The following is a 12,575-nucleotide window of genomic DNA, read 5'->3' as shown; positions in this document are numbered from 1 at the left end:
AAGTATTTGCATCGGAGGAAGTATTTTGTTGTAATTAAATGCATGGCAGTTGTCAACTTAACCTTGCTCTCCCCCATCCAGAGTTCAAGGCAGGTCATAACATAGATGATGAAGAGCACAGGCACTCCCTGTCTCTCTCACACAATGTAGGAAAATTCCTATGAGTGTTCAGTTTGATTCTTGTTTGGTTTTCTCAGAACTTGCAAAAGGTAGCCTAAAGTTAAATAATAGTGGTTTGACTTAAATCAAACATCATGGTTGAATAACACTGTTGTCAGCTAGCAGTTTTGTGGATCAGTTCTTGAATCTATAATTGCAGTAAAAGAGAAAAGTGGAATTTCCATTGAGTCAATTGCCTTCATTTCCCGCAGCCAAGAAGGCCTAACATTCAAACAAAATCAATTGAGTTTCATTTACCATTTTTCCATCAGTTGTAAGACTAAAACTCATGCAATTACTGAAGAGAAGTCAAAAGGAAGCTGCCTACCTTGTGACCAACGTTAACTCATTTGCATTCCTTCTCAGATATAATATGTTGGTGGACGTTTGTCTGTTTACCTGTAAGACTTCCATATGTACAGGCAACAAAACTGCTGCAGGTTTTCATTGCACCAAATTTGGTTCAATTTTGAAGATTATTTCTCTGAGTTATTGGATCCTGTGCTTCCTTTCTCTTTGATTTATTATTCCATCTTCCCAGGTGCATTTTCCCTTTTCCCTTCTTGTTTTCATTTTTCTTTTTCTTTTTCTTTTTTCATTTATCAGTTGATTACATCTTTTATTTTGGACCCATGTTCATATATTAACTAAGCTTGATTGACTCAATCCAATTTAACACTGATTCTTTTACCCTGAAAGAATAAGTCCTCTGTTTCTGTATTTAACTTCAAGAATCTTTTGAAGCTAGGAACAAGTCTTGGAAGGAATAGCGAATTATAAGCAAATTAACTCAGAAAAAACAAAATCCATCACAGGTAATAAAAAAGGGCTAACTCAAGCAAATCCAGGTTAGCTTTCTTATCTTTGGTTTTTTTATTTTTTTGGATAAATGATATTTAACATAACATAATAGTACTTGTAAATATGATGTAGACAAGATGATTGCATGTTTGGAAGTGAAGAGACGTGAAGATAATCAGACATTTTTCACCAAAAATGGAGGGCGTTTATTAGAAGAGCTTATTACCTTCTGTAATGGCAAATCTAATCCTATCCGTCATTTCTCTGCAAAAGAGCTTTCTGAGAGCAACAAACTGCTATAATACAAGCCAGATTTTTGTGGAAGGTCGTGGTTATAAGCTGTACAAAGGCTCTTTGAAGGACCGCCCAATTTTTGTGAAAAAGTATGACAATCACAGTCTATTGGGTGATTTTGCGACCAAAGATATTGCCATTGGATCACAAATGAGTGTTCACAAGAATGTTTTAAAAGTTTTAGGATGCTGCTTGGAGACCCAAATACCAACTATAGTATATGAATTTGATGACACAAAAAGTCTCTCAACATTTATCTCTGCTACTGATGTTAAGCCTCTACCATGGAAATGCAGGTTGAAAATAGCAACAGGTATAGCAAATGCAGTTGCATATCTCCACAATGCATTTTCTAGGCCAGTTATCCATCGGGAGATTAAATGCTCAAATGTCATATTGGATCAGAACAATGTTCCCAAACTCATTGACTTTGGACTATGTATATCTATTCCTGAAGGGCAATCACATGTAAAGGAGGATATTAGAGGAAGAACATGGTGGGTAGCACCTGAATATTGGGATAGAGGCTATATGACAGAGAAGTTTGACGTTTATCAGTTCGGAATACTTCTAATTGAGCTTTTGAGTGGACAGCAGGCAAGTTACTTAATGTTGGAGCATGAAACACTGGATCTTGGGCAGCTTTGTGTTGAAGAGCTCATCAATGCTACTGATAATAGAATAAAAAATGAAGGAACTTATATAACAGAGCAGTTGCTGGATTTTGCAACACTTATCCTTAGATGCATCTCTTCTGATGAAGGAATGCCAACAATGATCGAGGTTGCCCAAGAACTCAGGCGAATTGATCAGTCTTTTCCATCACCTTGTTAGCCTAACCTCATTTGGCTATACTATTTCTCAGTAGCTGCAAAAATCTTGTATGCGGTAGTAGTATTTGTATGCATGGCTCCACAGACTCTAAGCCACTGATATATGAAACTTAGCCTGGCTGTAAGATTCTGTTGTTCTAAGATAAGAAAGACAGTGGGTTGCTCCAATGGAAATGTAAACTGTTAAAGGCTAATTATTGGAAAAATTCAAGGCATTTTCCATCCATTATAAGTAAAATATTAGAGCTTAATTAATAAATTATTGTTAGCTTAATAGATGCACGGTGAATACATTTGAGCAGAAGTTGTATCTTGTGTTGATTTGATTTATTGTTAAAGTTTTACGTAGTGAGATGCTTCATTGTTTCATTGAAAAAAGAAGTTTTCCAACTATTATTAAACAGGTTTTTAATTCAAAATTAAAGAAGAATAAAAGTGAACAATTTGTTATTGCAAGCATACTTCTCTGGTAGTCCTCTTAATACTTATTCCAATCAAAGAACAATTTGTTCATTTTGATGATCTTTTTATCTTTGTACAAATGCAGAAATCGAGGAAACATGTTATTTCACCATTGCTTTAAGCTTGCACCAAGCAGCTCCTTATTTCTTGGGGACAAGGAAATTCAAGTATGAAAATTGATTCTGAGTGAACCATACAACTTTGTCAAAGAGATGACATTGCATCAGTTTTTGAATCTATAATTGGAGTAAAAGGGAAAGTGGAATTTCCATTGAATCAATTTGCTTCATTTCCTACAACCAAGAAGACCTTACATTCAAACAGAATTAGAATTAATTCTAGTTTCATTTTCTTGTTTTCACATCTGTTGTAAGACTTTAAAGTCATGCAATTACTGAAGACAAGTTGGAGGAAGCTGCCTGCCTAGCCTTTCTGTGATGGGAATTTCCTGTGACCCCAACTTTATGTCACCACTCACTATTTTATCTCAAGTATAACACTACTGTTGGATATTTGTCTGGTGACCTGGAAGACTTGTATATGTGCAGGCAACAAAAACTGCCTCAGCTTTTCATTGCATTAAATTTGGTTCAATTTGCAAGACTGAGTTCTTGGATAATCTTGTGCTCCCTTTATCTTGATTTATTATTGAAACTTCCCAGGTGCACTTTTCTTCTTCCTCTTCATGTTTTCGTTTTTGTTTTTCTGCTACTTATTTCTCTTTTATCAGTTCAATGCATCTTTTTTTCTTTTTTTGGACTCATGTTCTTATATTAACTAACCTTGATTAACTCAATCCAAATATAATACTCATGTTTCAAACTCTCTGGTTCAAACAACATATTCAGGGTCCGGGGTCCGTGCTATTGCAGCATCAGTGATCTGTTAGTTTTTTATTTCCTTGATTGCTATGCATCAAACTGAAACATAGTGTTTTTTTTTTCTTTTGGGAAGCAACAAAAGAAAATAAAACTGAAATAATAGGTTATCCCATATAGATAGGGAATTTTTTTTTCAATCAGTTTTCTTTTTCTTTACTATCCTGTTTGTATAATTAATATAAAGTTCCACTCGTAGGCAAGATGTTTGCATGTTTGAAAGTGAAGAGACATGAAGATAATCAGATATTTTTCACAAAAAATGGAGGGGCTTTATTGGAGGAGCTTATTACCTTCTGTAATGGCAGACCTAATCCTGTCCGTCATTTCTCTACAAATGAGCTTCTGAGAGCAACAAACTATTATGATGGACGCCAGATTATTGTGCAAGATGCTGGTTATCGACTGTACAAAGGCTTTTTGAAGGACCGTCCAATTTTTGTGAAGAAGTATGGCAACTACTGTCGTTGGGGTGATTTAGCAACCAAAGATATTGCCATTGGATCACAAATGAGTGTTCACAAGAATGTTTTAAAGGTTATAGGATGCTGCTTGGAGACCGAAAGACCAACTACAGTATATGAATCTGTTGGCACAAAAATCCTCTCCACATGTATCTCTACTACTAATGTTGAGCCACTGCCATGGAAATGCAGGTTGAAAATTGCAATAGGTATAGCAAATGCAATTGCATATCTCCACAATGCATTTTCTAGACCAGTTATCCATCAAGATATTAATTGCTCAAACATCATTTTGGATCAGAACAATGTTCCCAAACTCATTGACTTTGGACTGAGCATATCTATTCCTGAAGGGAAATCAGACATAGAGGATCCCCTTACACGGAGATCATTGCATGTTGCACCTGAATATTGTGTTAGAGGTTATATAACAGAGAAGGTTCATGTTTTTCAGTTTGGATTGCTTCTAATTAAGCTTTTAAGTGGATACCAGACAGTTTTGTATATTGCGACACGTTATAGTGATCAGAAGCATGTTGAAATGATCGTTAATGCTGTCAATAGTAGAATAAAAAATGAAGGAATTGATATGAAGCAGTTGCAGGATTTTGCAACACTTATCCTTAGATGCACCTCTTATGATGAAGAAAAGAGGCCAACAATGGTTGAGGTTGCCAAAGAACCTAGGCGAATTGATCAGTCTTTTCCATCACCTTGTTAGCCTAGTCCCATTTAGCTATATTATTACTCAGTAGCTAAAAAAATCTTGTAAGCTGTACTTGTATTAGTATGCATAGGTCCCCAGACCCAAAGCCATCTATTTATGAACCTGGACTTGCTTGTAAGATTATGTTGTTTTAAGAAAGTCAGTGAGTTGCTCCACTAGGGAAATGAAAATTAAGTCAAACAAAAGTATGGTTGTGATTTTAGCATTTTACTATCAAAATTCATTAGTTTACTAGTTCTTTTAAATCTGTTTGATTTAGAGATAACAATTTCATCTGAAGCAGCTAGAGAAGACTGTTATGGTAATAAAATTCTAAATTCCTTTCTTGGAACTCTCTTCTGGTTGAAAGAAGGATATGGCAAGGTTCATTGCGCAGAACATTTGCAGATATTCAACCAAGAAAATAAAGTAACTCAAATTGAGAAATAATTCATTGCATTTTTTAAGGCCACTGGTCCATCACAAATTGAAAATAAACTCAAATTGGCAATCTTCCAGGCTCCATCAAAGGCTCAGTTTAGTTGTTTAGCTTGTTCGAGTTGAAGGCATAGACTTAATATAAATCTGATTGCTTACAATTATTAAATTGCTGGTATATAAATTAAATTTAGAAACAAAGATCTTAAATTTAAAGCTCAATATCAATCAGCTTCATTTGATTTTTTAAATTTGTGTCAAAATGTTTGGCGATGATTACACACATTGCCTTATGTAATGGTAAATGTAATCCTATTCGTACTTTCTCTGCTGAGGAGCTGAGCAAAGCAACAGATGGTTACAATTTTGACCAAGAGATTGCAAGGTATGTTCATTTCGTGTTCACAAGAATGTTTGAAAACTCATTGGATGATGCTTAGAGACTCAAAATCCAGTTCTTGTTTATGAATTTGGTGGTGAAAAAACTCTCGAGAAATGTATCTTTGAAGTTCATGAGGGGCAGCCTGAGCCATTAACATGGAAATCTAGAATAAGAATCGCAATGGATGTTGCTAGTGCAGTTGCATATCTCCATACTGCTCTATCCAGACCCATTATCCACCGAGGTCTTTCACTGATATCAATAGTATTGGATTCAAATTATGTTGCTAAGATTAGTGAGTTCTCGCTCTCCATAGCCATATGCCAGAGGGCAAATCCCATGTAGAAGATGCTATCTCAGGGATAACAGGGCATATGGCAGCAGAAGTTTGGGAAGGTACAAAAATAAAAGAAAAAGCTGTTGTTTATAGTTTTGGCAGACTATTGTTTGAGCTTTTGACTGGAAGGAACAATGCTTCTCAATATTATGCTGCAGAGGATGCCATTGTAGAAGAATTCGTGCAGTCCTATGTTGAAAGCAAGAGGTTAATTGAAATTGTGGATCAAAATATTTCAAGTGAAGGAATCAATCGTGATGAATTGCTAGCTTTTGCAAACATAGCACTTAGTTGCACCCAGGAAAATCCAGAAGACCATTCGACGATAACTGATGTTGCAAAACAGCTAAGGCAACTTCATAAAGCTTCTCCATTTATTTCAGCTATTTACTTCACTTCTATCAGTTTAATATATAGGTCTCATATTTTTTTGGACTCCTGTTCTTATATTAACTAAATTTGATTATTCAATCCAATTTAAAACTCGTGTTCATGTATCCATTCCATTGGATTCAATAAAATTCCAGGTGGATGATTGTTGTGGTTTACATGCTCAATAGCTATAGTGAGGCTTTCATGTCTCTGCTGTAATGTATATTAATTAATTCAATAAATTTTTTTATATTTTTTAAATCTCAAGGGTAAGTCAATTTACTACACTGAATAAATATGCATCCATTAATTTTAGGGAATGACTGATGAGCAGAGTATCCACTAGTATCAAATTGAATCAAATTTGATGCAATGAAAACTTTTATTTTTTTTCTGAAAGTTAACTTTGATTCATTGCAGAAAGAAGAACTCGTTTGCATAAAAAAAGACCATATTCAGCTGAGATTTAACAGTCAGAAAACTGTGATTGACTGGCTTACAGAAAGACAGCCGAGTCAATACCCTGTGAACTATACATCCCTTGCAACAAAACTCCCTAATCATGGAGGCGATGTTAACAAAGGAAAACAAACATTACAGCCAGACCAGATGTCTAGCATAGCGTCTCTCAAAATGCAGAACAAGTTAGAGAAGTAAAGATGATCTGCTGGGCTCTTTTCCCCTCTTACATCTCCATGAACTCTTCGCTGCTTCCAGTTGACAACAGGATAAGGTCTAAACTCCCTCTAGCATTGGAAAGCACAGACAACGTATAATAGATTATCCCCAGGAAGCAGAATCATAATACCATACTCTCAAAACACAAGTGAGGGTGTCCCCCCATGCACACTGTCATATCCACACAATCAAGGATAAACACATAACAATTCATTTGTTCTATTCACTCCCATTTTAGCATAATAATCCGCCCTTTCGTTGCTTGTTGTTTGCACATATACAAGTCTTCCAGGTCAACAGATAAATTCCCCACCAGTAGTTTTATACTTGAGATAAAATGCAACGTCATGACATAAACTTGGGTCACAGGAAGTTTCCCATCACAAAGGCTTGGACAGCTTCCTTGAAGTTCTCTTCAGTAATTGCATGACTTTTTAGTCTTACAACATTAAATTTTTATAATGTAAGGTCTTATTGGTGGTTGGAAATGAAGCAAATTGATGACTCAGTGGAAATTCCTCTTTTCTCCTTTACTGCAATTATAGATTCAAACCCTGATGAAACATGATCTGTTTGCCAAAGTTGTGCTTCACTCAGAACTATTCATACTTGAGTTTCCTTGTCCCAAAGCAATTTTTGATATGCCTAGCACTTAATTGTTTACTCTGGGTGGTTGCTCCTGATGGTTTTCTTTGCCATTGAACAGCACTAATGAGCGTTGAAAAACATGCCAAAAGAAATTTAAAATGAAGATGCTATATATATATATTGAAAGGAGCTGCTGGCTGCAAGCTTAAAGCAAATGGTGAAACAACATGTTTCCTCCATTGATGCATTTGTACAAAGATAAAAGATCATCAAAATGGACAAATTGTTCTTTGGAATCCCTCAATAAATGCAAAGTAAGAGGACTAGCAGTGTGGTATACTTGCAACAACAAATTGTTCACTTTTATTCTTGTTTAATTTTGGATTAAATGAAAAACTTACATTTTCAATGAACAAATGAAGCATCACACTACACAAAACTTTAACAATTAATCAAATTAACAGAGGAATACACATCTGCAGGAGACAACTTCTGCTAATATGTATTCACAGGATAATAAAAACTTGTGTAGGACATTTAGTAGTGGCCAATCAAGCAAATACAAAGGTACTTATTATAGGATTTTTTTCAGCAACTATTGAGAAAAAGTACAGCCAAATAGGGCTAGGCTAACAAGGTGATGTAAAAGACTGATCAATTTGCTTGAGTTCTCTGCCAACCTCAATCATTGTTGGCCTCTTTTCTTCATCATAAGAGGTGCATCTATTGATAAGTGTTCCAACATTCAACAACTGCTCCTGATCAATTCCTTCATTTTCTATTATACTATCAACAGCATCAATGAACTTTTCAAAGGAGAGCTCTCCAATATCAAGTGTATCATCCATTGGTAAGTAAGCTAGCCCCTGCCCACTTAAAAGCTCAAATAGAAACAATCCAAACTGATAAACATCAACCTTCTCTGTTATATAACCCCTAGCCCAATATTCAGGTGGAACCCACCACCCTGTTGTCCCTATAATAGCCCTCTTTACGTGCGATTGCCCTTCAGGAATAGATATACATAGTCCAAAGTCAATGAGTTTGGGAACATTGTTCTCATCCAATATGATTTTTGAGCAGTTAATACCTCGATGGATAACTGGTCTAGAAAATGCAGTGTGGAGATATGCAACTGCATTTGCTAAACCTATTGCAATTTTCAACCTGCATTTCAATGGTAGAGGCTGAACATTAGCAGCAGAGATACATGTGGAGAGTCTCTTTGTGCCAGCAAATTCATACACTATAGTTGGTATTTCGGTCTCCAAGCAGCAACCTATAACTTTTAAAACATTCTTGTGAACACTCATTTGTGATCCGATGGCAATATCTTTGTACGGGTTTACCTCAAAAAAACTGCATCTAGAGTCATACTTCTTCACTAAAATTGGACGGTCCTTTAGAGAGCCTTTGTACAATTTGTAAAGGGTATCTTGCACAAAAATCTGGTGTGCATCACAGCAGTTTGTTGCTCTCAGAAGCTCTTTTGCAGAGAAATGACGAATAGGATTAGATTTGCCATCACAGAAGGCAACAAGCTCCTCTAATAGAACCCCTCCATTTTTTGAGAAAAATGTCTGACCATCTTCTTCTTCATCTTCATGTCTCTTCACTTTCAAACATGCAATCATCCTGACTAAGAGTGGAACTTTATATTAATTCTACAAACATGATAATAAACAAGTATGTACAAAATCATGTAAAGGTAAAACGAAAATTGATTGAAAATAAACAATGAAATCAACAAATTGCAATGTAAATACATATTTCCTTTCCATATGGGATAACCTATCATTTCAATTTTATTTTCTTTTGCTGCTTTCTGAAGGAAAAAAAAAATTATGTTTCAGTTTGACACATAACAATCAAACTAATCAAAAGCTAACAGATCACTGATGCTGCAGTAGTAAAGACCTTGGATCCTGAATATGTAGCTGGAAATCAGAGAGTTTGAAATATTTATCCATAAAAGAAAAAGATGTATGGAACCGATAAAAGTGAAGTAAATAGCTGAAAAGCAAAAACGAAAACATGAAGGGAAGAAGAGAAATGCACCTGGCAAGTTTGAATATTAAATCAAGATACAAAGGAAGCACAAGATCCAATTACTCAGAGAATCAATCTTCCAAATTGAACCAAATTTGATGCAATGAAAACCTGCAGCAGTTTCTTTGCCTGCACATATACAAATCTTCCAGGTCAACAGACAAATATCCCACCAGTAGTTTTATACTTGAGATAAAATGCAAAGTCATGATACAAACTTGGGTCACAGGAAGTTTCCATCACCAAGACTAGGCAGCTTCCTTAATTAATTGGTAATTAATTGATTCAAAGACAAGGTAGATTGACAGAGTCCTATTCCAATCCTCTACGATCAAAGTTATTCCAAGTCTTAGAGGTAATTAAGAGTACTTAAATTTAAATCAAGCATTGAAATTATTTATTAAGTTCTAAATTAGTGAATAGGTTGTTCTTGTCGTTACAGAAAAGAATTAAAACTCAATTAAAAAATTATTATATTGAACTACGCAAAATTTTTTTTTTTTTAACCCATAAAAAAAAGTTTAATATAAACCCTCGAAATCGAAAGCTAATGCAATTGAACTAGCTACAAGGCATATGTACAAAATTTCAACGACCATTGCATGAGGGAAAACTTAGCAGTGGTACAACAATTAGGACAGCAAGAAGCACCCTTCCCCATTTATCCAAATTACAAAATCTATGACACCTTCGAAAATCCTATTTCAAATTTACCACTTCCTATTAAGAAAATTTATCACTGGTGTATTGGGTTGTGATGAGCTTTCAACTGAAGGAAGGCTTCCAGTTGATTATATCTCTCTTCAAAGTGTTCATCGTCCTTCATGAAGATCTTCAGAGGAAACTGCTGTCCGTAAAAAGTTGTCATTGTCAAGGGTACTCAGACCAGAGTGAGGACCCGAAGAGAACATTGACGGTGTCTTATCAGACTCAGAGGCAGTGGAGGACTGTTTCTGGTTAAGCCGGTTGTTGGAAATGGTTAACATTGAATCCTGATATTCTGTAACACGTTGCACCTTTTTTAATGACTGAACCACTTCACCCATTGTGGGCCTTGGACTTGCCTCAGGAGCAACACAAGCGGTTGCAGTTGTGCAAACCGGTACAAAATTAATCTTCCTTCGGGGACTTCCCTCCAAGCCTTAGATCAGCAAGCTCTTACAGCGGTCTTTGTCTCTCAGAATTGGCCTCGCCCAAGTGACAAGTTCTCCTGCCTTGATGGTTTTACATATCTATGTTGAAAGCAATCGGTTAGTTGAAATTGTAGATCAAATATTTCAATAAAGCAATAAATCATGATGAATTGGTAGGTTCGCAAAAATAGCACTTAGGTGCGTTTGGTGTTTTACAATACATTAATTAAAGTAATGTGATTGAAAATTATTAAGAGAAAATAACATTACAGTGTTTGGTATACAAAAAATAATATTAAAATGATAAAATAACATTACAGTATTGATTTAAAGTATTTTGCTGTGAATTAATGTTAATTTTTTAAAATTACTCTAGATATTAAAATATAAATTTAATATATTATATTTTTATTATTAATTTTTATATATATATCATCTCTTAATATATTTTTAATGTCATATATTTTATTTTTATTTATTATTAAATTTTATATATTTTATTTTTATTTTTTAATATAATTTTTATTATATATATTTTATTTTAATTTATTTTACCTATATTATATAAATTTTAATTTTTATATTTTATTTTATTTTAATTTTTGATTTTTTATATTATATATTTTATTTTAATTATAATATTATAAAATATTTTTAATAAAGTAATAAAATTGAAGAGTAAAAATGTGTTTAAGAATATTGCAAAGTGCAATGCAATGTAATTGCATTGCAATCTTACATTGCAGTGGTCTGTTGTAAAACAAACACTACAATGTAATTTAATTGGACACATTACAAGGAATGTGTTTTTACTTTCTTCACAACAAACGTTACCTTAGCTGCACAAAAAAAAAATTGAAAAACTGACCAACCATAACTAATGCGGCATAACAGCTAAGACATTCATAAAGTTACTCCATGTATTCCTTAGAGATTGATTGTTCAATAGTTTCCGTTTTCAACCTAAAAACATATTGAATAAATTAAAAAAAATCTATATTTATATATTTAAAATTATTTCATTTCTTATTGACGTGAAGTTCATAATATTGTACTATAAATACATGTCGTAAAATTTATTTCCTAATAGTAAAATTCTAATTAAAGTCTTTTATAAATATTATAAACTATATGTCCCATTGTATTTATATAGCATTGAAAGTCATATTATGAGCTTATTTAAGATATAGAGGAGATCTCATTGTCCATGATCTCTATGATGGTTGATCATGCAACCATTATTAATTTAAGGGCAATTAACTATGATTTAATTCTCAATAAATACCAAAAAAAACAATAAAAGAAAAACTAGGATTTAATCATTGCAAAAGGAGGCTTGACTTTTAAGCTTTAATCTTGTGGCCCATGATTAATCCACAATTGGCTGGCTAACATGCATGCATGTAATATTGCCGTGTTTGACTGCCTCACTGGATGCACCTTCTTCTCTTGTTTCTTAGTCTCGAGCATTTTAGATTTTTACAAACAAGAAATAAAATATCCCTTCACAAGGCGCCAGCGAACGGCCGTATTCAACCAAGCGCACACCTTGGGAGTATCGATCCGATCTCCTGCTGGTGAACTCAACTTATTCACCTTGTGTCCATCAGTGAATTCTTGACATGATGCCACAAATTCACGGGGTTATTCCACTTTTGGACTTTTGCTACACCAAAAACAAACCAACTTTTTAATATTTTAATTAAAGATAATTAATTAATTATTAATTATAATAATTTTTTTTTATAATTAAAAGAAAGATTCGAGTTTTGTTTTGTAGACAGAAATAATGTATCAATGAGCTAAATATTATAATGTAATTATTAATTATAATAATTTATTTAATTTAATATAATAAAAAATAAAACAGTATTTAAATTTTTTTAAATAAATTAAAAAAACTTTTTTACATAATATCTTAATTAAATTAGGTAGATATCAAATCATTCCTTTCCTAAACTTAAAGAGAGAATTACAAGAAGAGTGAAGACATAATGTTAC

At 33.8% G+C, this 12,575-nt stretch overlaps 2 protein-coding genes and 2 pseudogenes across 4 annotated transcripts; 3 read left to right on the top strand and 1 right to left on the bottom strand.

The window, feature by feature from the left end:
* Positions 1–445: 445 nt before the first annotated feature.
* On the top strand, positions 446–2,270 carry LOC110415881 (non-functional pseudokinase ZED1 pseudogene; annotated as a pseudogene). Its single transcript, XR_016351167.1, has 3 exons — positions 446–700; positions 904–1,007; positions 1,093–2,270. The product of XR_016351167.1 is annotated as a non-functional pseudokinase ZED1 pseudogene (transcript).
* Positions 2,271–3,631: 1,361 nt separating this feature from the next.
* LOC110415872 (non-functional pseudokinase ZED1-like) lies at positions 3,632–4,612 on the top strand. Its single transcript, XM_089783457.1, has one exon. It carries the CDS (start codon positions 3,632–3,634, stop codon positions 4,610–4,612), a length of 981 nt encoding a protein of 326 aa, XP_089639583.1.
* Positions 4,613–5,307: 695 nt separating this feature from the next.
* On the top strand, positions 5,308–6,345 carry LOC149527309 (non-functional pseudokinase ZED1-like; annotated as a pseudogene).
* A 1,483-nt stretch (positions 6,346–7,828) lies between these two features.
* LOC110415880 (non-functional pseudokinase ZED1-like) lies at positions 7,829–9,628 on the bottom strand. Of its 2 annotated transcripts, none has more exons than XM_021427645.2 (2): positions 9,451–9,628; positions 7,829–9,031 (listed from the first exon to the last, which is right to left on the bottom strand). In XM_021427645.2, exon 2 carries the CDS (start codon positions 9,024–9,026, stop codon positions 8,022–8,024), a length of 1,005 nt encoding a protein of 334 aa, XP_021283320.1. In that variant the 5' UTR covers positions 9,027–9,031; positions 9,451–9,628; the 3' UTR covers positions 7,829–8,021. The 2 variants fall into 2 exon arrangements, with proteins under 2 accessions (XP_021283320.1, XP_021283319.1); XM_021427644.2 differs by having other exon boundaries at positions 7,829–9,027; positions 9,451–9,626.
* Between the last annotated feature and the right edge of the window lie 2,947 nt (positions 9,629–12,575).

The sequence above is a fragment of the Theobroma umbraticum genome, unplaced genomic scaffold (assembly GCF_002168275.2).
Source record: "Theobroma umbraticum cultivar Fairchild unplaced genomic scaffold, ASM216827v3 scaffold_147.0, whole genome shotgun sequence".
Taxonomy (NCBI): Eukaryota; Viridiplantae; Streptophyta; class Magnoliopsida; order Malvales; family Malvaceae; genus Theobroma; species Theobroma umbraticum.
This window is presented reverse-complemented; position numbering and strand designations above follow the sequence as displayed.